Source organism: Poromitra crassiceps (assembly GCF_964638095.1).
Source record: "Poromitra crassiceps genome assembly, chromosome: 3".
Classification (NCBI taxonomy): domain Eukaryota; kingdom Metazoa; phylum Chordata; class Actinopteri; order Beryciformes; family Melamphaidae; genus Poromitra; species Poromitra crassiceps.
In genome coordinates this window covers 12,143,786-12,171,576 of record NC_139625.1, presented here as the reverse complement: position 1 = coordinate 12,171,576, position 27,791 = coordinate 12,143,786, and the positions used below count along the sequence as shown (strand labels likewise).

The 27,791-nt window shown below is 43.3% G+C and overlaps 2 protein-coding genes and 1 pseudogene across 3 annotated transcripts in view; 2 read left to right on the top strand and 1 right to left on the bottom strand.

The window, feature by feature from the left end:
* Positions 1-254, top strand: part of plcd4a (phospholipase C, delta 4a) — a gene marked incomplete at both ends in the record, with an annotated part of 32,167 nt that extends 31,913 nt beyond the window's left edge. The window contains one exon of the mRNA XM_083633408.1: positions 163-254. Within this exon, the coding sequence (XP_083489534.1) occupies positions 163-254 (92 nt within the window). The remainder of the gene's footprint in view (positions 1-162) is intronic.
* A 3,003-nt stretch (positions 255-3,257) lies between these two features.
* The window catches only part of slx9 (SLX9 ribosome biogenesis factor), a 67,467-nt gene continuing 42,933 nt past the window's right edge, over positions 3,258-27,791 (top strand). The window contains exons 1-2 of the mRNA XM_083633402.1: positions 3,258-3,518; positions 5,964-6,090. Of these exons, the coding sequence (XP_083489528.1) occupies positions 3,336-3,518; positions 5,964-6,090 (310 nt within the window). The 5' untranslated portion in view covers positions 3,258-3,335. The remainder of the gene's footprint in view (positions 3,519-5,963; positions 6,091-27,791) is intronic.
* Positions 20,579-21,595, bottom strand: LOC310774192 (dnaJ homolog subfamily B member 1 pseudogene; annotated as a pseudogene). Its single transcript has one exon. The product of its transcript is annotated as a dnaJ homolog subfamily B member 1 pseudogene (transcript).

The following is a 27,791-nucleotide window of genomic DNA, read 5'->3' as shown; positions in this document are numbered from 1 at the left end:
ACGTAACAGTAATGAACCTTGATCCGTGTCTCAAACTATGCCGTGTTGGGTCCTTGAAGTTGAGGGTATTTGGCCTGGAAGGTCCTTGAATTTGATGTTTAAGAAGGTGTGGGCAGTGAACCCTGTACAGCTAATCATTCTTCTTTTGTTTCCTGTCCCCAGGGTATCGTCACATCCACCTTTTGTCCAAAGATGGAACCAGTATTCCTCCATCCTCCTTATTTGTGCACATCAGGATCACAGAGCTGGAATGACCCGGGCTTCACCTTCTGCGCTGGTCTGGAGTCAGTTCATAATGGTGACATCAGTCACGACGAGTAGAATCATTCAGAACGATAGAAAATATTCACATTTCCTCAAAATAGTATTCAATATTGTTTTATTTGATGTGAGGAAAATACTACGCCAAATGTTTCCGTAGGTCTTAGCCCAGTAGACGTATATTAGACAGTGAGTGGTTTTGGTTCTGTGTGCAACCTGTTCCTGTGCTGATGATGCATTAGTGATGAACCTGTGTGATTGGCATTACTTGAACTCTGCTGCTGTCTGGTGTCCTATACGTCTGTAGGGCACATTATTTGATGCTGTCGTCATACAATTGTGTTGTATTTGAGAGAAGAACGTGCCACCGACCTATGTAGATCAGGCTATATGTATTCTGTCAGTATTTTCCATAAACAAAGCATAGCACTTCATGGACGGTGTTTTTGAGGACACTGTCTGGCCACTTGCAATCCTTTGCTTTCACAAGATGGAAAGCTTGAAATGCATTTCTATACACAGATGCACAATATCATTGCTAGTTGTCAACTCGTAGAATTGGCCTGTTAAACCCAAAAGTGTCTCCGAAAGAGGATACCGGCGATGCGGAGTCATGGATTCTTATTTTTTAACCTATTTATCCAGGGAAGGTTTACTGAGCTTCTGTGCTCTTTTCCAGCAACACCCTGCCTCACATTCATACAGTTAACACACGTTCACACTGCGAGCTGCTCAGTACTACCACCACAGTCTTCTACTGCCCTTACAAAAAACAAACAAACAAAAATGTGTGAATTCACAGCACATGCTTTTTCGACACAGGTTGATTTAGGAGTGAAACTTCCTGTCGATATTTTGACTTTTCTCTTTGCATTTGGAATGAAGTTAGAAAATATATTTGACATACATGTACAATATATAATTTCAAAGTAGATTGGCCACTTATAGCCTATTTTAGTAAATATATTGTAAATGTATTACTAATTAATTTGAAATGCATTTCTAGTATATTTGGTATTATAAAAACTTTACAAATGACTCAAAAATAATATATTTTAAATGTATTATCAATTCATTTGAAATAAATTTACAGTACCAAGAAAATATTAGAAATGCTTTTCAAATGAATTGGTAATGCATTTAAAATATATTTATAAAATATAAGAAGTGGCCATTTTTATTGTATTATTATTTTTACATGGCATATCTCAAATAAATGTTTAATCTATTATGTATGTCAAATATATTTTCTTTCTGTATGGGACACGTGAAACAAATATTGACGTAGCCTATCTAATGGCAGTAGAAAAGAATGGGGGAAAAAAACATTTCATCTAGAAATTAAAAACTGTCACATAACGTCAGAATAGAACACGAGAAAGTTGTTCATATGTGCAAAACCAACATGTGTCCAGAAAGCGCAGGTGCTTTGAATTCACATGTGGGTTTTCACATGTGACAGTATTGTGTGTGTGGAGGCCCACTGTGCAGCTTCACCTGAACAGCCCACTCTTCCACCTTTTACATCATCACCAATTTCTTTCGCTTTTTGTAATTGTAGCAAAGCACTCTTAATTTGCACGGATAACATGGTCCCAAGGTAAAGTCAAGGTAAAGAGCAACAGGGTGAAATCTGAATTATAGTACTTACAGGTAGTCTTGTGTCATCTGATGTTTTTGTTGTATGTAAATATTCCCCACTTGTGTAAATGTTGTGTTTTGATATTTGTATATTTTTGTATACACTGTTACAGATTCATATTATGTATAGCTCATGGTAATATTATAATATCTATTTTGCTTGTTTTATATTGATGTAGAAGACCACATTATCTGCAAATACATATGATTTTCATTTAACACTTTGACTATTTTATTTGTCATTTTGTTGGTGAGCGTGAGCGACGAGCATAAATAACAATAACAACAATATTAATAGCGGTGAGGGTAGCCCAAGATATTTTGTAGGCCTATTTAGTGTACATTACATTACATTACATCATTTGGCAGACACTTTTATCCAAAGCGACTTACAGTAACACATTTTGACAACAATAGAGAAATTAACTATGAAACATAATATGACAGCTACAACTTCTGAAGAAATAGAGTGATAAAGTTTTTTTTTTTTTTTTTTTTTGAAAGATTCAAGAAGGGGCGAGGTGGAGCCTGAAAGTTTAATTACTGTAATTAGTTTAGTGTAATTACTAGTTTAGTTAAAACCGCAATGAACCGGATAGTGGAACCATGTGGACAAAAAAAGCATGCGGAACGTTTAATCTTTTCCTGCTGCTTTTCACGGACCTACTAAACCGAGACACCAGTCACGCTTGTTGTTGGTTGTCAATTATCCAGAATAAAACATGTTACTTCCGGTATTAATGTTCAGAGTAAAATCTTTATTGACGCATGATCTATTGCGATTATTGCAAACTGTTTCTGTTGAATAATATAAACGTCCAACAATTCAAATAGCCTATATTATGTCAGTAAGAATCTTTAGTAAATTATAAAGCATTTTCTCCCAAATGTCCTTGTCACAGTAAGTCAAACAAAGCTTACAAAAGTATTGCAGTAGCAAAAGTAAACGTAGTCATAGAATGGCAATTTCATCATGTCATTGGACTATATAATAATGCATTTGATGTGTTCATCACGTTAATATTGCAGCTGGTAAAGGAGTTAATTTTAGTTGATTTATTTGTATAAAAAATCTGACTGCAAACTAAAGTAACTAGTAGCCTAGTAAAGCTGTCAAATAAATGTAGTGGGAGTAAGAGGTACAATATTTCCCTCTGAAATGTAGACTACGGTAGTCGAGTAGAAGTAGTATGCACTTCGATTACAGTAGCTACTGTTCCTATGAAAGAAAGGAAGCCCCAGTACCAAAAGTGAGCAATATGCGTTGTTTTTATTTTGAAAACTAAAGCGTCTTACTTCCGGTATTTGTTTGTCTAACTCAGGCTGACTTGACGCACTTCACACGCGACAAACAGGGGGAGCATCACTAATAATGTGTTGACTTGTCTTGTATTTAATAGCAAACGTTTCCAGCTTAGTTGTTGAATATTAACATGGTGGGAAAGATCAAACATGTCCGTCAGAAGCTGCACCAGGAGGCGGTGAAGCTTGACAGGCCCAGATTGTTAGCGCACACCCAGGAACAGGCACCCAAACCTGCCTTGGATCTAAACAAAATAAGTCGCTTTCCACCGCTACAAAGTAAGCAGAATGACGACTCAAAGGATCATAAACAGGTAGGTTATGTGTGCTGAGAAAATCTCTCAACGTGATTAACTTTGACCATTCCACAGCCTGTCACAATAAACGACTCTTGTATGGAGAGAACCTCATGCCGAAACTGATTGAGGAAAAACAAATGTGCCAATTAACGTTAGCTAATGTGGCCAACAACGTTACACATTCGATAATTATTTTACAATAAAATTACTTTTTCTCTCACACTGCCCTCCCTGATCTTTTCTGGTGAGGTAACGGGCACATTAAAGTTGAAATGTTAATTGGAAGTGAGTTCTGATTGGTGGATTAATGCATGCTGAACATAAAAGAACATCCAAATCAACAACTGTGGAGTGGGCGTGGCTTTGACAGTTTAGTTTAGTTTTTGGATCACCATTATCCATTACACAAAGGTCTGGAGTCAGGGTAGCAGTGCTGCACTAAATTGACAGATTTCTGACATCATACCAATAAGTGTGGAGTGACATCATACCGGTAAGTGTGGAGTGACATTATCTCTTGACAATCATCTTGACTCCACTGAGAGTTGAGTTTTGGCTTCTTTGTAACGAGTTGACACTTCAGTCTGATATCAGGCTATCTCTTGATATGAGAGCAGGGATACCCCCCCCCCCCCCCACACACACACACACACACAAATATGACATTTTGAGTCTTATTGCAGACACGTCATTTTTTTGTTAATATGTGCAACGTTTGCAATGTAGCGACTCTTTAGTGAGTGATTCCTTTGAATTATCTCCTCCCCGCAGGAAGGAGGGAGAACAGGCTGTTGTACGGGTGAGTTGGGTCCTTGAAGGTCCCTGAGAATGATCAAGAGCTATACACCCAGCAGTGCCTCAGGAGATCCCTGAGGATCATCAAGGACCCAACTCACCCACACAATATAGCATGTTCACCCTCCGGCCCTCAGGGAGGAGATACAGGTCCCCCAAAACACACACCAGCCGCCTGAGGAATACCTTCTTTCCACAGTCCATAAGACTCCTCAACACACACACACACGCACACACACACACACACACACACACACACACACACACACACACACACACACACACACACACACACACACACACACACACAGACATTACGTTGTGAAAGTTTGGAGCAATATGACTGACTGATAGTCATTTTTTAACATATCGGCATCGGTCCGATGTTGCAATGTTAATATCGGTTATCGGTATGAGCCAACATTTTCACATTGAGGAAACAATGTGGTAAATCTCAGATTTTTGGGCTTTGGAAATAAAGAAATGCATTACTTTTTCAAATTCACAGTGTTTACATGTGTTTTTCAGTATCTACAACATTTTATTATTATAAAAATTTGTTTTTTATACAGATCATATCGACATCGGTAAATATGGGTTATCGGTATCGGCCAAAATTGTCATATCGGTGCATCCCTACTGATTGAAATATGATGATGCATAAAAAAATGACATCTCGCCCCTTCAGCTCATCGCACCTTACACTGCCATTGCTAGTGTTCTTCATTGTTGTTTTCCTCTTCTCATATTTATATTACTAGGGATCTCGCGCGATACGCGCGCTGCGCGGCCTTGCCCGCAACTCGGCTGCCGTGTGGCAATGAGACCAGCGTCACTGATGATGTCAGATTTATGACATTGACATCACTGATGATGTCGTCAGTGGGATTTATTATGACACACTGATGGTGTCACAGTGGGATTTAAAATGACACACTGATGATGTCACAGTGGGATTTATAGGAAATCAATGAAAGTGTGGACCCAAGCAGCTCAAAAGGCAAAAGTATTCAAATTGAAAAAACGGTGGAGCTACTAGGAGTATTTTTATATAGCAATATTTAATGCGAAGTAATATATCTGTGTACAGGCAGTTACAAATCAGAATATATCTTCAAAGTTATACGGGCAGACAAAACGCAACGCGTTTCAACCAACCACGTAGGTCTTCCTCAGGCAATTGTTAGCTGGGCGTCGGCCGCCGCACCTGCGTATATAAAGCAAAATACGTGGCAACAGTCAGTGGGATTTATGACACCATGGATGATGTCACACAGTGAGATTTATGACATCACAGTGGGACAATCACAGTGGGACAGAGAAACAAACAAACAGACAGATCCCCAGCTCCCATTTATATACTGATCATTGCTGCTTTTTATTGTTTGTCGTTTCTCTCTTTTCAATTTATATTATTATTGTTCTTGTGTGTCTGTGATCTTATGCTATGTCGTCTTGTTGCCTTTTCTCATACAGTGTATTTATGTCCTGCGGAGCCTCCTGGTCTAAGAATCTCACAGGAGTGTACAGTACTTGTGCAACCGGAGTGACAAGCATCTTGAATGAAATGGCCTGTTAATCTATTGGGTCTGTTTATAATAATATTAGCCATGTGATGGAATGGGATACAACATGTACTTTGACTTACTCATATTTTCTATACAGACACAGGCAGCAAGTTCCTTTCCCACTGGGATCTTTGCCGGCACTAAAATCACTCCGGAGGCCCTGGTGCAAACACTGAAGTTCGAGGACCCTCCAGATGTGCTGGTCCAGATACCTGCAAAGAAAGGTAACCGTAAGGAGGTACGGTGGTGCAGTGGTAAGCACTATCGCCTCACAGCTCGAAGGTCGTGGGTTCGATTCCCACCTGGACCGATGTGAACACTGAAGGAATGCGTGCCCGTCCGCATGTCCTCGAGTGCCCACCGCCCGGGTGGGGTCGGCAAAATGGCCTTTCTGTGTGGAGTTTGCATGTTCTCCCCGTGCCTCCTGGGGGTCTCCTTCATATAGGAACCCCCTTCACAAAAACATGCAACATCCTGGTTGCTTATATGGTTCCTCCTCTGATCGTTAAGGGCGCCTGTTCAGAGGGAGGGGAACTGGTTGGAATAGCGTGAACCTCCCACGTGCTATGTCCTACCGGTGAAGCTCCCTCGGGCAGGTGAAAAGAAGCGGCTGACTTGACTGCCCATGTCTCGGAGGATGCATGGAATCAGTCTCGGCTCTCCCCAGATCGGCAGAGGATGGAGTAGCAACCAGGATTGAGTAATCAAATGAGCACTAAACGGGGGATAAAATGGGATAAAAAACTCGGGAAAAAAAACATAAAAAAAAAAAAAAAAAAAGAAAGGTAACCGTTCACTCTGTATGGAGGGAACATCATGCCAAATCTCTTAAAATTCTTTCTTCCTTATCCGCAAACGTACATAGCTGGTAACATGACTTAAGATGTTTTATGAATTATTATAAGTTACTGCAAAATGCATGCTATACTGTACACATTTTAAGGAAAATACTTGCTACCTAAAATTCGTCAGGCAATATTTGAAAAACATAAATGTCCCTGTCCTGAAAAAAAATGAACTACTTTGTATGTAAATGTCTTAGAGGAACGCATTGCCATTGTTTTTAACCTTATGATCTCCATATGTTGGTCCTCGCTAACACGTGCTATGAGACTGCGCCATGTCTGTCTACTTGCTCTGTGTCCCGGAGACGAACTGTGGAAAGTCTCAAAATCCACCCAGCGTTGAGGTCAACGGCGGGTATTTCCCAACTTGGGTTCGGCATTTTTTATGACGTAAAAAAAAATCAATCAATCAAGTGATTCATCGGATTAAATGTGAGCCAGTCTTTTTGTTAATTAACTCTGCAGTGAACATTACACATTACAAATATTGTGTAGGATGGTCTCTGGTTTTCTCAATCAACCATGCATGTACAGTACATTAAAGATCTGGTAGGTTGTTCATTCAATCATCACCATTCACAATATATGCAGGTTATGGGAACAATTCAAGATAAACACAATCACTCACAAGTAGGGCTGTGAATCTTTACTGGCCTCACAATTCGATTCGATTACGATTCATCTGTCAACGATTCGATTCGATTCCACGATGCATCTCGATACAGTTCAAAGTATTGCATTTCGAAGTATCAAATCCTCAATTTTCTGTATTATTACTGCACATGGCTACTTTTTCATCAATGAATACAAGCAGTCAGATAAATATCAAGTCCCTTTTTTACTTAGAAAGTGCTTTAAAATCTGAATGTCAACAGAAATTTAAACATCAACAATTCAACGATTCATCCGTCAACGATTCGATCCGATTCGATTCACACGTCCGCATCGCGATGCATCGATTATACGATTCATTTTGACACCCCTGCTCACAAGCCACACACTAACAGAAGGATACTGCAGAGTGACTGCACTGAACTTGGCACTGGCAACCATCTTAGTATACCAGACATAGTCAGTCAACTGTCTTCCACTTGGACTCACTTTTAATGGTCTGTCTACTTTGCTCAGTATGGGGCTCATAAAGTGGTAATATCACATATTATTGATAGAAATTGTTAAACTATTGGAGGAAAACCGATAGTTAATGTGTTTTCTAATCGGAAAGCGTTACTCCGTTTTCCAGCATAATTAACTAATCATCAATCAATAATCAATCTACCTCTAATAACTGCTGCTGTCATGTGTCTAGATCTGAATATTAGTCCATCTATGACTAGTCTCTTAAAACAGACTGTCTCATCTACATCCGGCAAATGCAGCTATACACAGTCTGTACGTTACACCCCCAGAACATGCACAAGGAAGTTGGGAAAAAAACCTTCAGACAGGAAAGAAGTTCGACGGAATCCGACCAATCACGACACGTGTGTCCACGAAAAATGCGGCATATTGGATTCTGATTGGACTAATGAGCGGAAAACCCGCCTTTCTACTTCCCATTCCGGTTGGTGCATGATTCTCCCCCACGAAGTACAGACGGTATGGTGGAAGTATTTGAAAATTGAGGAAGCCAACTCGTCTGTTCTAAGAGACTAATCTATGACAGGTACTGTGTCGTTGCATTCATTGTATGCTCTCTGGCCACTAGATGGCATGTAAGGCTCACAAATCTCCTCACGCATGCTACAGCAGCGCCAGTAGACCAGTGTTTCTCAACCTTCTTCATATCACGGACCCTTTATTTTGTCCACATTATGGCCCCTGACCCCCGTTTGACGACATTTTGTCTCTCAGACCCAAATCTGAAAATATTTTATTTTGTTAGATAATGATTTTGTCCAGAAATGATGTTGTCCACCCGTAGATAACAGTGAAACAGAAACTGTCTCTCTAGTTGTGTTCACTTGGTGTAAATTCATCCATTTTCTGGGGGACCCCCTGGAACCCCCTCAAGGACTCCTGGAGGTCCCTGGACCCCATGTTGAGAACCACTGCAGTGCAGTAGACAACAGTACAGGTTGCTTTGGGATTTCTGTGTCGCTAATTAAGGCTACTGCAGCATCCCATTCCAGCTTTGAAATGGCAGCTTAAAAGGGCTGGCATAGAAATCTGACAACTGGAGGGGGAAAAAAGAATCCAGTGGACGAAGGCCAGTGGTAGCGTCTCTCCTCCCTGTGACGGGGGATCTGTGTGTGTGTGACTGGGGATCTGTGTGTGTGTGACGGGGGATCTGTGTGTGTGTGAGTGAGTGATGGCTCTCTCTGTGACGGGGGATCTGTGTGTGTGTGAGTGAGTGATGGCTCTCTCTGTGACGGGTGATCTGTGTGTGTGTGAGGGAGTGATGGCTCTCTCTGTGACGGGTGATCTGTGTGTGTGTGTGTGTGTGTGTGAGGGAGTGATGGCTCTCTCTGTGACGGGGGATCTGTGTGTGTGTGTGTGTGTGTGTGTGAGGGAGTGATGGCTCTCTCTGTGACGGGGGATCTGTGTGTGTGAGGGAGTCATGGCTCTCTCTGTGACGGGGGATCTGTGTGTGTGAGGGAGTGACGGCTCTCTCTGTGATGGGGGATCTGTGTGTGTGTGTGAGGGAGTGACGGCTCTCTCTGTGACGGGGGATCTGTGTGTGAGGGAGTGACGGCTCTCTCTGTGACGGGGGATCTGTGTGTGTGAGTGTGTGTGTGAGGGAGTGATGGCTCTCTCTGTGACGGGGCATCTGTGTGTGTGTGTGTGAGGGAGTGATGGCTCTCTCTGTGACAGGGGATCTGTGTGTGTGTGTGTGAGGGAGTGATGGCTCTCTCTGTGACGGGTGATCTGTGTGTGTGTGTGTGTGAGGGAGTGATGGCTCTCTCTGTGACGGGGGATCTGTGTGTGTGTGTGTGTGTGTGTGTGAGGGAGTAACGGCTCTCCCTGTGACGGGGGATCTGTGTGTGTGTGTGTGTGTGTGTGTGGGGGGAGTGATGGCTCTCTCTGTGACAGGGGATCTGTGTGTGTGTGTGTGTGTGTGTGAGGGAGTGATGGCTCTCTCTGTGACGGGTGATCTGTGTGTGTGTGTGAGGGAGTGACGGCTCTCCCTGTGATGGGGGATCTGTGTGTGTGTGAGGGAGTGATGGCTCTCTCTCTCTGTGACGGGGGATCTGTGTGTGTGAGGGAGTGATGGCTCTCTCTGTGACGGGGGATCTGTGTATGTGTGAGGGAGTGATGGCTCTCTCTGTGACGGGTGATCTGTGTGTGTGTGAGGGAGTGACGGCTCTCTCTGTGACGGGTGATCTGTGTGTGTGTGAGGGAGTGATGGCTCTCTCTGTGACGGGTGATCTGTGTGTGTGTGTGAGGGAGTGATGGCTCTCTCTGTGACGGGTGATCTGTGTGTGTGAGGGAGTGATGGCTCTCTCTCTCTGTGACGGGTGATCTGTGTGTGTGTGAGGGAGTGATGGCTCTCTCTGTGACGGGTGATCTGTGTGTGTGTGAGGGAGTGATGGCTCTCTCTCTCTGTGACGGGTGATCTGTGTGTGTGTGAGGGAGTGATGGCTCTGTGCTTAGTTGCTAAGCGTGCTGTGCCGCATCGAAGCCTTTGCCAGACAAGGGCCCGGCCAGAGCGCTATTTATAGCCCAGGCACGGTCTAATTTTAGCTTATGCATGAAATCAAGGTTTAGCCCCATCACCGTTTCCTCACTTCAACTCGCTCTTGGCTGATGCCAACGCCGGTGTGCTTTCAGTAGGGCTGTGCAATGTATCAATATTATATCTTTCAGTAGGGCTGTGCAATGTATCAATATTATATCTTTCAGTAGGGCTGTGCAATGTATCAATATTATATCTTTCAGTAGGGCTGTGCAATGTATCAATATTATATCTTTCAGTAGGGCTGTGCAATGTATCAATATTATATCTTTCAGTAGGGCTGTGCAATGTATCAATATTATATCGATATCGCGATCTAATGAGACAAGATGTCCTCTTAGATTTTGGATATCATAATATTGTGAAATGGCATACATGTTGTCTTTTCCTGGTTTTAAATCAAAGCGTTTGTGACATCTCACGCTTTGACTGACAACTGAACATTTGGCCCACTTCATAGAAAATACCAAGATATAGATTGAGTATTTCCATTCAGCCTAAAAAGAGAGAGATATGATATTTGGTCCATATCACCCAGCCCTAGTGTTCAGCAGTGTTTGTCCCAAAAAGACACCTGTTTTTGTGAGGATGTTTGTTTGTTTGTCTGTCTATCTATCTATCTATCTATCTATCTATCTATCTATCTATCTATCTATCTATCTATCTATCTATCTATCTATCTATCTACTGTATCTATCTATATACAGTATCTATCTATCTATCTATCTATCTATCTACTGTATCTATCTATCTACTGTATCTATCTATATACAGTATCTATCTATCTATCTATCTATCTATCTATCTATCTATCTACTGTATCTATCTATATACAATATCTATCTATCTATCTATCTATCTATCTATCTATCTATCTATCTACTGTATCTATCTATATACAGTATCTATCTATCTATCTATCTATCTATCTATCTATCGTGTCCTCATTATGGTGGATAAAACAATGTACTACTTTGACAATATGTGATCAATATTGGCCTTTTATAAAGTATTGGCTAGTAAATATTGTTAATATTTAAATGCTGTTTCAGAGGCTTTTCCATAATTCTGGGGGCGAGCACTGATTACTTACATTATTATTATCATCATTATCATTAACATTATTATTACTATTATTTATTATTATCATTATTTGCCATGGACATGGTCAAATTGAAAGATATTGAATATGGGCAGCTTCATTAAAGCAATACTGCGTTGGTATCAGTATTTTTGTTTTAAAAACCCTTCTCAACCCTGTGTAATGGTGGAGTGGATGCCAGTGATTAGTCTGCCTTCAGCACAGTGCAGGACAGAACAGAAGTAGCTGTGCTGTCTCGGCTTTAAAGTCACACTGTGAAGTGACGTTTTGGAGACACCTTACCTCTGTAATTTGCCATATCTCCAGTTGAGACAGGATGCTGGAGCGGGACGTCTGAAGTGAAGACGGTGTAAACCGCTGGGATAGCATAGCAGTAGCTGTTATATGAGGCGGAGGTGTGGGAATTGTGCAGAAATCTGGGATGGTAATAATGAGTAGGGCCGGGCAATATATATCATTATTATATAAATATTGTGGTATTAAGACTCGATATCGTCTTAGATTTTGAATATGGTGATATGGCATAAGTGTCCTCTTTTCCTGGTTTTGAAGGCAGCATTACAGTAAAGTGATGTCATGTTCTGAACGTACCAGACTGTTTGAGCTGTTCTGTTATTTGCCTTTACCCACTTAGTCATTATATCCACATTTATTTTAGGGATGCACCGATCCACATTTTTTCACTTTCGATCCGATTCCGATACCTGAATTTGGATATCTGGCGATACCGATATTATGCCGATACCAATATTTTTCTTGAATATACGGTATAGGCAAAGATTTGGCCAATTAAAGATTTTCTTTTTTTAAATATACCTTGCAAAAAGCAGACAAAATTAAGAAAATATACAAGGCAAAGAAGGATACTATTATACATGGGGAAATTACGGCCAGCGCCCGCCCCCTGTGCGGCCCGCGCTGGAATTGCAAAATAAAAAAAAAAAAAAAATCTGATTCCGATCCGATTCGTGAATTGGTGCCAATATCGGCACCCGATACCGATATTGGATCGGATCGGCCCCATCCCTAATTTATTTATCAATAAATCTCATTGCGTAAATATTTAGTTAAAGCACCAATAGTCATATGGTCGCAATATCCATATTGAGGTATTTGGTCAAGAAAAGAAAAGAAAAAAAGAAAAAGAAAAAAGTGTGATATTTGATTTTGTTCATATCACCCAACCACCCAAAGTGTTTGTGACATCTCACATGTAGCTTTGACTTACAACTGAACATTTAGCCCACTTTGTAGAAAATACCGACATATGTATGTATATTATGTATCGCCATTTAGCCTAAAAATACAGAGATACGATTTTTAGTCCATATCACCCAGCCCTAATAATAAATAATGGGATTTTCTTATAAAAATTGAAGAAGAAGAAACACATGTCTGAAGGGCTATATCTGCCTCAGCTGTCTCTTCTCTGCTCCAGTATTGTATATAGGAGGTAGCAGGCTCTCCATCTGCTTCATTCGTATCCACTTAAACTCACAATGAACCCCCCTTCCTTTTTCTTTTCCTTTTTTTTTTTTTAACCCGCAGCTTGCAGCAGCAGCGTGCGTCGAGTGCTCGTAAAGCAGCTCCTGAAAGAGGCTATCGCTGCAGCGACTGGTCAGCGGCACTAAACTGCCTTCAGTGCAATTAGGCCAATCAATTCAGCTCGAGATCAGGGCAGTGTCTTCTCCCCCAGATCGGGCCGCTGTGTGCGGTGAAGTATGAACGGTTTGCAGCCATCAGCAAACACGCCACGGGGGAAGCACTGCACAGATTTGCCGAAGCTCCATTCCAGCGCTTAAATTCCCTGCAGAGAGAGAGAGAGAGAGGGAGGAGGGGGGGGAGGGAGAAAGAGAGAGGGAGGAGGGGGGAAGGGAGAAAGAGAGAGAGTGGCCTCCTTTCTAGATGGCCTGCCACCACAGGGCATTGACTCACATTCACTTTGCTGTCATTAAAGAAATATTTTTTCTTACAAACTACTTGGGACAAAAATTAGCGGACCTCCTGCAGTACCTGTGCAGACCCCCTAGGGGTGACGGACCCCCTGATGAAAGACCACGGTTTAATTAATCTGACGATTATTTTTTTCAGATTGATTAGTTGTTTGGTCTATATACAATTTAGAAAATGGGCGGGGAAATGTTGATCTGTTTTGACCAAAGCCCAATATATACGTCCTCAAATGTCTTGTTTTGTTCACAACCTGAAGATATTCCGTTTGCTGTCATAAGAGTAAAGAAACTAGAAAATATTAACGTTTAAGAAGCTGGAATCAGAGAATTTTGACCTTTTTCTTTTCTTAAAAAATGACTCCAACTGATTAAACAGCAGAATTATGGAATAATATGAATTATGATTTTAGGACGTCCACAGACGTCCTTGGCACTTCTCGTTACTTTTTTTTAGGACGTCCACAGACGTCCTTGGCACTCAATGTGTTAATCGATTATGAAAATAGTTGGCGATGAATTCAGTGGTTGACAACTACTCGAATAATCGTTGCAGCTCTAAGATGAATACAGGACAGAGTTCATCCAATATGACAAACTCGATGGAGGTCATCATGACCCTGAACCTTTTGTTTTCTTTCTTATACTGCTTATTTACATTCAGACCTTTCACTAGTTCTGTTCAATAGGAGATACGCTGTATTCGTGGTTAAATTGGTCTCAAATTTAATTTTTTGGTATCATAAAAAAATCCTACAGATGGAAGAATCAATGACCCTGCACCCTGCAGTATATAGAAATCCATAAGAAATGGGGCGTTGCTGATGAATACACTGCAGGGGTCATTTATTCTTCCATCTGTAGGATTTTGTTTATGCTTTTTTATGCTACATAAAAACAATCAGATTGCTGGGTCGGAACTACCGGTAAATAGACAATATTCACAACTTGTGAATATTGTCTATTTAGTTGCGACCCTGGTCTTTTTTTTTCCAGGAAGATCAGTTTTTTGTTGTTGCAAAAGCTTCATAGTTCAACGAAAATAGTTTATGCTTTAAATCTAAAATGGTTCATGGATTACATTCTAGTCTAACAAACCTATCCATTTAAAAGTCAAGTGGGCTATGTTATGTGGAAACAATTATGCTTAGCCCAAAATCACAAATCAGAACGAGGGGGGTCCCCGGTATATTTTCTATCTTCTAAGGGGTCCTTGGCTGAAACACATTTGAGAACCTCTGATGTAATGGACCAATCTGGAGCAGTTTATCACCATTCGTGACCTCTGTGTCACTCTACCAAAGCTAAATCAATCCCGTGTCACTCTACCAAAGCTAAATCAATCCTGTTAGAAATAGAGAGGCAAAGTGACCGCCTACTTCCTGCTTCAGCACTGTACCACAGATTTTCATCCGCCATTTATTTTCCCACAGACATTTCGTAATATGCTTATAAAAATTGTTTTACTTCGTCAAACCAAACGGTTCAGCTATATTTAGAATCGAGAGAGACCATAGAACATTTCACTCGGACCAAAAATGTAAAGAACTACCGGTACATAGAAAAAATATTTTCTTTAAATCTGCAATTCTTTTACGTTTTGGTCCGAGTTAAATGTTTTGTGGTCTCTCCTGTTTGACGTCAAATCAGCAGACACGCCCCTCCGCAAGGCTCCGTGCGGGCGGTTTTCGCCTGGCCGTGCGCACCCCGAATTTTGTAACTACGCGGACGCGGCTGGGTGGACAAAGTGGAGTTTTCAAGACTTGCGCTCAATTCCGCGAGCAGAAACCCACACAGAGTATAAAAGCTCCACACGTTTCCTCGTCAGATTCCGTGTCTCTCATTTCCGTGCGGCCGGCCAAAGCGTCAAGCATAATCCAGGCTTAACTCATTCATGGCCAAAGACGTCTTTGACGTGTTATCAGGAATAGCCCTCCCAGCCAATGACGTGTTTGACGTGTTTTTGTTTTTATTAGTGCAGCGCGTAGTTCAAAGACTTCCCCAGCCTGTGACATGTTATCAGGTCCCTAGCCTCAAAGGCAAGCCGACAACACGCGATCAAACACATACCGCAGCTGTTGTTTTGAAATGAGCAGGAGGAAAAACAGAAAACAGAGAAACGCGCTTCCTTGTGCAGAGGAGAAACGCCATTGAAACGCCCCTCGGCGCGCTGCACGAGCTGGTCGGCTTGCTGCAGGGCAGCGGACATCGATCAGTTGTTCGCGGTAGTCAAACCCGTGACCAACATGATCGATCCTGGTCCCTGGACCCCGTTCCTGTGTCCCAGCCCGAAAGAGACGAGACGGAGTCACAACTTTGTGAGCAGGAGGAGAACAGCAGCCTCGCCACAGAAATGGCTTTCACACAGAGCCAAGCAGCACGGCCACTTTCCTGTCGAGGGCGAGGAAGACTGGACTCCAATGCGACAGGACCCGGATGATCTCGCGGTAAGGAGTGTGTGTGTGTGTGTGTGTGTGTGTGTGTGTGTGTGTGTGTGTGTGTGAGAGGGACTACACTGATCTCTGCATTCTATTCTATGATCACACTCACTCACACTGAGTAAACTGTATTGTTGAATGTAAAAAAAGCACTTCATGTATATATATACAGTATATATATATATATATATATATATATATATATATATATATATATATTTGTCATTTGTGTCAACGAATAATATTTACATGTCTGATGTCAATACAGTTCAAAATAAAAGAATTGAGAATGAGTTCTGCCTGAGATTGTGTGCTTTACAGAAATGCCATTTTCTGCAATTTCTCTTCTCAGAGAGACCTTTTTGGTGAAAACAGGGTATATATAAATGGCTATAAGTAGAGTACAGAACATGCTAAAAGCTCACTTTTTTTCCCCTGGTGAACCCAGAGACGTACATCTTCATTTTGAGGTATTGCAAATCACTTTGGTGCTAATAGATAATTTACTGTGGGTCTTGAAAGATGACCAACAATTATGAAAATCTTTGGCCTGTGCTAAATATTGGCAGTCCTAAACTGGCCATGAATGAGTTAATAGACACATCTGCCCCTAGTTGCCACACTGTAAAAATGTGAACTTAAATTCCCAGAAATCATGTAATATTATATCAGTAAGCTGCACATGATTACCAACTTGGCTGCTCACTGATGCTATACTAAATAGAAGCTACAGGGGGAAGAATTATCTTACATTAGTGAGTCCAGGGCTGCGTTCCATTACCCATACTTGTACTTCTTTCTTTTAGTATGTACTGCCGCTGCCCTCACAAAGTATGGATTGTAGTGTGCAGCATGCATGCAAAATGCATACTATTGGGACACACTACATCTGTCGTCACGTGAGCTTCCTGAACTCCGACCTCTTGCTCCCTTCCGCCGACGTCCGCAGCTTGCTGCGTCTGCTGTGAGCGCCACGAGTGTTCTGTTGTCTTCCGTGTCGGCGTCATGGAGGTGGGCGTGGATTATACACGCAGCTCAGTCAGTGCGACGTAACTTCCGCTGCGCAAAGGATTGTGGGGCAGATTGGCTGGCGCAGCATGCATCGATCCATACTGCGAAATACGAGCTGATGTAGTACAACATCCTGGTACTCTTGGCATACTGCATCTGACATACTATGTATTGGGACATACTAATTATTTTTTTTGCCTACTAAATAGCATGGAAGTATGGGTAATGGAACGCAACTCAGGTTTGATTTGTCACCCCCTGTACGTGGAGAGGTGTACGTACATACTTGACACCAGAATTTCATTTGGGCAAATAAAGTGACTCTACAGGGTTTCTACTCCTGCCCTGTGTGATTGAAGCTGATGAGACAGTTGTATTTTTACAGCGTGGCCACTAGGAGCTGAGGCGTCAATACGAGGGATCAGTGTTGGTAAACAAACGGCAGCTTATAATGGGACCCTATGAGCCAGCCTTGAGTGTCTCGCTCTAGCAGGTTGTGCTTATTACTAAATTCTCTTCATTTTAAAAACTGCGACAGTTGACACAACTTTAACACGACATACATACTGTAATACATGATCAGACCCATGAGCGACTACTCTCACTCAGAATGTCAAAATATAAGCGATGTGATGTATAGCTTTTGAGATATTAACGTTTGTTGGCAGAACTGCTGCGATTCCGGGATTCGTCCTGTAAGATGTCTGTCTGTCTGTCCCCATGAAAGTAGACCAAGCACAGCTCACACTGCTATGACATCTCTGATGAAGTCATAAATCACTGATGATGTCATACCGTTGTAGACTCCACCTGGTTGCCAGGTCACTACTATTCACCTTATGTAGAAGAGAAGTTCTGATTGTGTTTACACTTCCTGTGACTCATAAACCTAGTCTGACTCATATGTGAGTCAAACTAGGTTTGACCAGGTGAGTCAGACTAGTTTGAGCAGGTAAAACAGACGGCGTTTTGAACAGAAAGTTATGACACAATGGGTCAAGTGGGCGGGGCTACATAAGGTGAATAGTGATGTCCTATATCACTATGTCATCAATCACTGATGATGTCCCAGACAGTGATGAGGTCTAAAATCACCAATTATGTCATACAGTTCTAGACGGCTTAGCCTGGTGGTCAGATCACTACTATAGTGATGTCATAAATCACTGATGATGTCACAGACAGTGATGAGGTCATAAATCACAGATGATCATACAGTTCTAGATGGCTCGTCCTGGTGGGCAGGTCAATAGTGATTTCATATCACTGATGAAGTCATAAATCACTGATGATGTCATACCGTTGTAGACTCCACCTGGTTGCCAGGTCACTACTATTCACCTTATGTAGAAGAGAAGTTCTGATTGTGTTTACACTTCCTGTGACTCATAAACCTAGTCTGACTCATATGTGAGTCAAACTAGGTTTGACCAGGTGAGTCAGACTAGTTTGAGCAGGTAAAACAGACGGCGTTTTGAACAGAAAGTCATGACACAATGGGTCAAGTGGGCGGGGCTACATAAGGTGAATAGTGATGTCCTATATCACTATGTCATCAATCACTGATGATGTCCCAGACAGTGATGAGGTCTAAAATCACCAATTATGTCATACAGTTCTAGACGGCTTAGCCTGGTGGTCAGATCACTACTATAGTGATGTCATAAATCACTGATGATGTCACAGACAGTGATGAGGTCATAAATCACAGATGATCATACAGTTCTAGATGGCTCGTCCTGGTGGGCAGGTCAATAGTGATTTCATATCACTGATGATGTCATAAATGGCTGATGATGTCATACAGTCATACTCGAGCAATCGTGATGTCATCAGTGAGTGATGCCATCAGCGAGTGATGTCATCAGTGATGTCACGTGAACAATTGTGACATCAGTGATGTCATCGGTGAGTGAAGCAATTGTGTCCAGCTCCCAGGGGCCTTCAGCCTTGAAGCAAATTGAACTTGATGGCCAAGCTCAGTACTGCTTTTTGCAGGTCACGTGACGCCCCATGGCCATCCACTTACATGTGGAAAGAAGCAGCTGTAAAACTCAGGGAAACAAATTCTGCCTGTCACTCAAAGTCAAAAACCAACGGATGATCAAGTTTTACATTATGGGTCAATTTTTTCTTCAAAAGCCACCAAGAGCCACTTTCTGGAGCTCCCTGTCCCTCTATGGCTGTTATGATACGCCTGTAGGTTCTGTTAGGATGGAGATCTTAGAGCAGGGGCTCACTGACGTCACACACGTGGAATGGTTGTCTCTTGGATATATGGTAGTTTGGTCTCTTGGTAAGATGACCAGCAGAGACTCACAGAGGGGGAAGCAGTGTGGGCTGATTGCTACAACCAGTGGCACGCATGGTGATGGTCAGTCGGGAAAGCTCATGATGGCCAGTAGGCAATGGCTGTTGAAAGACTTTGACGGACACAAATCTACTGGGGCCAGTTGCACCAACTGGTCTTACAACTGGTCTTAAGCTAAGTTGGTCGTAACTTTACGACCTAACAGCTACGCCGGTTGCGCCAACAGGGCGTAAGCCTTTTTCTCACTAAGACCGGTCGTAAATATTACGCCTAGTCCAGAGCAGGCGTAAGGTGCAGTATAGACGGTTTTCACTGTGTGTTGCGCAATAGCTACAACCCCTCAGCACTCTGGCTCTATTCAGACCCGAGTTATAAACTGGAAACCGGAGTACGTTATAAACGGTATAAATATAGTCATGTTATAAACAACTAACCAATGCTGGGGGGTCCGTATGGAAAGTGGAAATCGAAATGGTTAAAAGTTAAATCAATTTGGTCATTCAGTGACATTTTACTGCCATTTAAAGTAACGACAAGTAACAGTTAGCCGCTAACATTAGCCACACTACAGCCGATTACCCATCAGCGCAGCGTCATTTGACGTCAGCACACTCTTCTAAACAGGTCGCGTGCCGCATTCCAGTGGGCATTCCCATGCTTTCACATGGACGCGCATTGCTACGACCGACGTAGGAGTTACGACCAGGCATAGGTAAGACCAGTTGGTGCAACTGGCCCCTGGAGACATCAGCCAAGAAGACAAGCCACCACTACAACATCACCCATGCACTTCACATCACTCCAATGACCCGTAACGCATGAGCTGCTCCAAGCCCAGACCGGGAAGTCGACGAGACCAGGGGACGCCTCAAAACGCCGAGTCCAGGTCCGGGGGGGAGGGACCTGCTAACCTCAAGACGTCTCAGAAAGTACTAGACGACGTGGTACATAGCCAAGTGAGCAATACAAGTTAAATGCATCACTTGAGGGAGATATTGCATGTTAAACCCAGTGATTAGGCATAACTTAATAATCATACTAGTAACGAGCTGTGGTGGTCACCGTTGTTTTGAAACGCTCTGCCCACTATAACGCCGTTCATGTGGGCGGGAAAACACATGACCGTGGGCAGCACATCACAGAAGTAAAGCCAGAAGAAGAACGCCTTCAAAGTGCTTCAGTTCATTTGTTGTTCTAGCCCCTTATCACAAAAGCATGCCTCAAAGGGCTTTCTCTACATGAACTGGTGAGCGAGCGGCTTACATTCCAATGAGTGGGCGTCCATTTTCCGATCTTATCCAATGACATCATCCAGTCACCGGTGGCCACCACTTCGAGCATGCCCAGTTGACATGGTCAGTGGGCATGTTATGACATCAGTCAACACTGGCCGCAGTCGGTGGCGTTTGCGTGCTCCGCTGACGGATTGTGTTGTTGTGCGTCGGCGTGCTTTGCCCCCCCGCCGCCCTTTAATACATCCATGATGGCGACTAAAACTAAGCGAGTAAACATGGCACTTGCACTTGAGAGGTTCTCCGGAATGGTCACCTCATACTCCACCACCAGGTCACCACGACGCTCAGGCACGACCACCGGCCAAAAGCGCTGGCTTTTGCTTTTGGCTAAAGGCAGCCCCTCGCCGTTAATGCACATCTTCATCCCTGTCCGCACTTCATCCTTGGTTGTCAAGGTTACGGTCCTGCCGTCCAACGTGGGCACGTTGACCGTGCAGCCGCACAAGGCGTCTCTGAGGGAGACCTTGGCTAGGTAAATGATGTCGGAGCCGTTGCACCGGAATACCGGATGCGGCTTGTACTTCAGAACAAAGACCACATCGGCGGGGATGTTGGTGGGGGTCTCGTCTCCCTCCTTGTGAAACGTGATTGTGGTGCCCTCCTTCCACCCCCTCTTTATCGGCACCTCCAGGATCTTATCCTCTGTTCTTGTGGTCCGCCCGTCGGGGTTCAGCTTTTTGTGCGAGAGCTTCATCTTCTTGATGCAACCGGAGAACACCTCCTCCAAGGTCACCCGTAGGTTGTGGACCACAGGGAGATCCTGCTTCCTCATGAAATTGCCGCTGTGACTGCCAGGACCCTCATTCCTTCTTCGCCGAAAGAACTCGGCAAACTCTGCGAAGGTGTAGCTGAACGTGCCAGAGGGGGCGCCACCTTGCAGACCTTTTTCACCGAAACGATCGTATTTATGTTTTTTCTTCAGGTCGCTCAAAGCGTCATAGGCTTCCCGTATATCTTTGAATTTGTCCTCGGCCCCCGGAGACTTGTTTTTGTCGGGATGGTAGAGCAGCGCCTGCTTCCGATAGGCTTTCTTTATATCAACTTGCGTAGCGTCTTTCTTAATGCCCAAAATGCCATAGTAGTCTTTGCCCATTTTGCCCATGTCTGTTGTGTGAAGCTTAGCTTGGCAGTTAGCTAGATTGCTCCGCAGACAGTGCTTATACAAATTCTACCGCCCCTACTTAGCCTTGCAGGGAGGGATTTGTGACATCACTTGGTGATGATGTCATCAGTAAGTGACGCCATCAGCAATGTTCGAAGTGCAGTACCATCACTCACTGATGGCAGCGCTCACTGATGACATCAGAATTGCTTGAGTGCATCAATCACTGATGACATCACAATTGCACTATAGTAGTGGACAGGTCGTCCACTAGGCCGAGCCGTCTAGAACTGTATGACATCAGTGATTTCTGACACTGAACATGTTAATGATGATGTCACAATGTCTATGCATAAGTGACATGTTCCAGTTGGAAATTAGTTCACTGGACATTGTGACATCTTCAGTGTTATGACATGACTGATGATGTCACTGATGATGATGTCACATTGCGACATCATTAGCGATTTATGAGGTGGTCGGAGGGAGGAACACTGAGGAGGGGGCGTGGCTGTCACAATACACAGAAACGCCTGAACGAGTGGTTGGATCGACAGTGTTTTGAGCATCAGCACACATGATGCATATCCAATACCATCTCAAGTTGCAGCAACTAGATTGTGTGACTGGGTTTCCATCCAAATGTATCGCAACTTTTAATCGACTTTTCAGAAAGTCGGCAAAATAAAATGCGAAACAATGTGCGTTTCCATCCACTGCTATTTTGCGAATTATAGAGCTGTCAATCACCTCGTGTTTGAGGCTGTCTGAGCTGCTGATCAGCTGCTAGACCCGATATACAGCTCTGTTAAACACATCTAACGTTATTAATTTAAAGTTTCTTGATGATCTACAAGTAGACAAAGGTACCATAACGCCATTTCTGGATTAGGAGCGACTCGGCAAACTAACGTTATAATCCCAACCCGATCTCCCAAAAAACTGTAAAATAGCAAATACCAACCCTTACCCAACGTTGCTATGTTACAATTTCGGCTCCGAAATTGTAAAATGGTAATCCGCGGAGCAGATAGTAAGTGCATACAATTTCATTCAAGTCTAGAAGTGAGTCGCCTTAAAGTTAATATCCCAGTCTTCTGTTTACCACGGCGTGTATTGTGCTGCGTATTTACCATGATTTACCGTGTGTAGCCCCATAGTGTGGGGGCTACACACGGCCTGTCATGTTTTGCAGTGATCAAGGCAAACTGTGTTGTTTTTGAATGGAGAGACACCTAACGTTAGTCTGGCTGACTGTGACAGAGGAGAGGACTGTAACCTACTGTAACGTTAGTCTGGCTGACTGAGAGAGGAGAGGACTGTAACCTAACGTTAGTCTGACTGTGGGAGAGGGGAGTACTGTCACTGTAACCTAACGTTAGTCTGACTAACTGTGACAGAGGAGAGGACTGTAGCCTAACGTTAGTCTGACTAACTGTGACAGAGGAGAGGACTGTAGCCTAACGTTAGTCTGACTGACTGTGACAGAGGAGAGGACTGTAACCTAACGTTAGTCTGGCTGACGCTTCGGAGCTTTTGAGATTGTTCATCGCGTTGCCGTCCACCGCCATTGATTCCTCAAAATACGCTATAATCCTGCCTGTAGTTGCGTTCGGCCATTTACACATATTATCTTCCCATGTGTCCACTGTCAACGGGTGTGGGATAGACACTCTTTCGTTAGACAGGAGACTCGGAGAATGATCCCAAGTTTGCATTTTTTCGGCGGTCGCTATGGCTACTACGCTAGTACGTTGCGCTTCTCTGACTGTATTCAGAAACACCGGAAGAGGCAGACATATCGCAGCCGAGTCCGGAAGCAAACCGGAAGTGCCCAGGAAACTTGTCTATAGTGCTTGGTTTTCTCTTTTCACCGCCAGCGTTTTAATTTGAAAGTAGAGTTGTTGTGTAGTTGTTGTCGCTAGCTTGACGCTACAGCATGAGTGAGCAGTGCAGCCAGAACGCCGAGAAAGTTTCTTCCTCCATAACGGACCAGAATCTGTTCAACGACAAACCTTTTCCAACTCCTGCTCTTGAAAGAGGAGCATTAGCAGAGAGGGGAAGAGCGTGGTTCAGTTATAGCATTACCGTCTGTGTTCACCACCCTGTAAGAGCCAGCTCTCTGTCGGGGGGGGGGGGGGGAGAAGGCAGGTGGAGTGCCCGGCTCATTGTACTGGTGTGAGGACACGCTTTGCAGAGTAATTTTAACTCCTTATTTTACGATCTCAATTGCCCCTTCTAATTTCCGACACTGGTATGACATCACAAGTGATTTATCACATCACTGTCATCATGATTTATGACATCACTGATGACATCACAATTGGGTCTATGGCATCATCGATGTCACAGTGTCTACTATGACATCACTGATGATGTCACAATTTCTGGGTATGACATCATCAGTGGGCATTTCTGCTATGACATCGTCAGTCACCACTGGCCACCGGGCTGGGCATGCTCTGGCCACCACTTGACGATTGTGGGGCATGCATGACATCATCAGTGGGTGTGACATCAGTCACCACTGGCCACCACTCAACGTTCTGTGCATGCTCAGTTGACATCATCAGTGGGTATGACATCAGTCACTACTGGCCACCACTTGGCGATGATGACAATGATGTGATCGGTCTGGCCACCACTCGACTATTGTGGGGAATTACATCATCAGTGAGTATGACATCACTTGACCATTGTGGACATCCGTGAAATGAGCACACGAAGAAATAAGCATGCAAAGTTTCTATTTCTAGTTTAGTTTATATAATTGGAGTGTCTGTGTGTGAAGTTTGTCTGGAGTTGCAAGGCGCACTGTTGCACCGATCGCCTCCAAACATTTCAGGGGTCTGGCATGAATCTGGTGCGGGGGGTGGAAGTTGGCAAGAGTTTGGTCACACCCCAAAAGAAAGTGCGCCCCAGGCGCCTCGTCTCCAGAGTCCATCCTAGAAAAAGCGCAAATTTGCTAAACTAGAAATTCGGCAGCTCGCCGATCACGGAGCAGGTTAGAAAGTTTTTTTTGGTAGTTTCACAGCGGTTATGTTATAAACGCACAAATAAACACACACATACCTCCAAACCATGGAGATATTAACAGCTCGCAGAATGTTCTGGGAAGGTGCCTGTGAGAGCATAATTTTGCTCTCACATGCCGCACTTCCTTGTTGTAGTCCGCACTCACCCCGCTGTGCTGAGCTGATGCCTCTGAGAACATCTTAGCGATGCTATTGGCTGGGCTGCCCTGAACTGAGCGATGTTATTGGCTGGCTGCCACACGCACATGTGGGACTCTGAACATGCCCACCACGCCCAGAAGAGTCCCGACCAGCCAAAACAATGTTAAAGCATGAAAATACAAGCAGGGGGCAGCACCTCTCCACACAAACACACAGCCATACTATTACACACTATGTGCCAGAAGTGATGGTTTTGAGGGGAAACTTTTGTATAAGTAATATTTTTTGATGAAATTGTTGCATAGTATACCTAAATTATGCGCAATAAATACCCGCAATCCCACGGCAAATTTTAAAACCATAATGACTCAAAATGCCTTGGGATTTATTCAAACACCTGGGGCATAATGCCAGACAAATCCTTGACAGATATGATTGCTTCCAGTGGGTTTCAATGTTTGGTGAAATTAGTTGAAATTCCCAAAGCTCAAGTTCCTCACCCTCTTCCATACATACTCCTCTGCCCCTCCCCTTTCCTCTATCACCTTACCCAGCTTCAGTGCCCACCACACCCTTTAACTACAAGCCAAGGCTATTTGCATCTTTCACTAGTTTTTGCTATTTTCTTTCTTATGAATTTTTGTTTTTAATTTCAGTTTTACGTTTTTAAAGTGGGTCTGCTAGTTTATTTTTGAAAATGCTTAGATTTACTTTACCTTTTATTAGTTTCAGTGTTAGTCGTCTTTTTTTGTAATATATGGGGTATTTTATTTATCAGGGGGGCGAGATTCAAAAAGGTCAGAAAAAGTGCTGTGTAAAAAACTCAGCAAAACATCATTAGGATAGAAGAACAACCATCAAATACAACTATAAAAATCATGTGTCAGTCAGTGTGTTTGTGTCATTAACCAGAATCCACCCAAAATACTACTGTAGGCTTACCGTATGTATGAAATAAATACTACTGTAGGCTTACCGTATGTATGAAATAAATACTACTGTAGGCTTACCGTATGTATGAAATAAATACTACTGTAGGCTTACCGTATGTATGAAATAAATACTACTGTAGGCTTACCGTATGTATGAAATAAATACTACTGTAGGCTTACCATTTGTATGAAATAAATACTACTGTAGGCTTACCATTTGTATGAAATAAATACTACTGTAGGCTTACCATATGTATGAAATAAATACTACTGTAGGCTTACCATATGTATGAAATACATTTACGTAGACGGAAACTAAATACATTTTCTCTATAACTAGTGGAATGCCCATCCCTGTGTGAGTGTTCATTTAGTCAGGGCTCGCTCACAGAGTTGGCATGCGGCCTCTCCTCTCTCTCTCTCCCCAGAGGGTTTTCATAGTCCACTTCACTGATTATAACTCAGCTCATCTGTGTGCTGCTCCACTCTGTAGCTCTCCATGGTGCTGAACCTGTCTGGAGTCATTTCATTTGGCCACTAATTAGCCATTTTTGCCCATTTAGTCAGCCCTATTTACCTAATTCAAAAATCCTGCTCTTTAGACTTCACTTATATTAAAATGGCATAGCTGTGGCCGAACACAATGTTGTTCACTCACTCACTCACTCACTCACTCACTCCCAGATAGACACTTCACATTCTTATTATTCACCTTATGTAGCCACGCCCATTTGACCCGGTTGTGTGGTCGTGTGACGACTTCCGGCAAAAAAGAAAGAAAAAGAAAATAGCTGGCTGCTCCAATATAATCTAACTCTGAATTAACTAATAATTTAGCCAATTGTATGTAACATACCAAAGAAAAGCAAACGGCAATGTCTAAGAATGCAACGCCATGTAACTGGCTCGTTAAGTCTCGCATTCCAGGGAATTACGTTAACGTCTGCGGGTCTTATAGATGAGCGCTCGGAGGAGAGAAAACTATCTGAAGCTCTCTTTGTTGGAGTCCAGGTATGTTTTACAAGAAAGTGCTCGTCATTGTCGACGATAACGTTATCTGACCTGGCTAACAGTGGATACTCGCTTGCTTGCTGTGTACCGAGCTCAAAGTAGTAGGCTACATTCTTTATTTTATACCCTGCACTGTCCGCTCCAAAAACAACTCTCTTATTTTCCGCCGTGACCGCCGGAAGTGTTAACAGGACCCGGAAGAATTTGGCCCACTGTAAGGTCTGAACATAAGGTGAATAGGATTTTATGTTTATTTTAGTTAGTTGTGTAAACCCACAACACAGTTTCAGTTAGTTATCATTTTTGTTGTTGTAAAGCCTCCGTTTTCTTTTTATTTCAGTTAACAAAAGTTGTTCTCTCCTCGCGGCCCACACACACCTAGTTTTCGTTATTTTGTTCAGTTTTTGTTCATAAGTAGTAATAGGTCATTAACGACAATAACCTTGGTACAAACTAACCCATCCTTAAAGTAGAGTAGAGGAAGGCGAAGAGGCTGAACAGGATGCAGGGAGGGGGGCGGGCGAGCCATCCGTAATCACAGCTATCCATTTCACCTCACAGCCAGAAGACGATGCTCCCGCTGGGAACGCAGTGGTGGTAAAGCACCCCCCTCCCCCTCCCCCCCCTACAGAAACACTATAGCACCCCGCACCCCTCCGAGCTCCCCCCCGCCCCCCCCCCGCCCACCCACAAGTGATTGGGTTTCCCCACTTCTACCCGCGTTTGTAGTGGGCAGCAGATGCCTATCTTTTATCTTTGCCTGTTCTCTGGCTGCAAACAGCAGCACAAACACATTTGTTGCGGAGCGCTGCGGTGACAGATAAAGGCCTGCCAGGATGTCCGGAGTGCGCGGACTCTCTGGAGATGCTACGCCTGTCTTGAGCATCTGACACTGAGGGGCCTTCATATACGCCCGCTACGCTTTTGTATTTATACAGCGCCACATCATAACCAAAGACAAAGAAAGCTTTTCTTTTTACTTGTTTTTGTTTTTGTTTGTTTTGTGAAATTAGTGAGATGTGGTCGCACTCCCTCCTGATTCTAGATCTAAATCGCTTGGTTTGACCAAGTAAAACT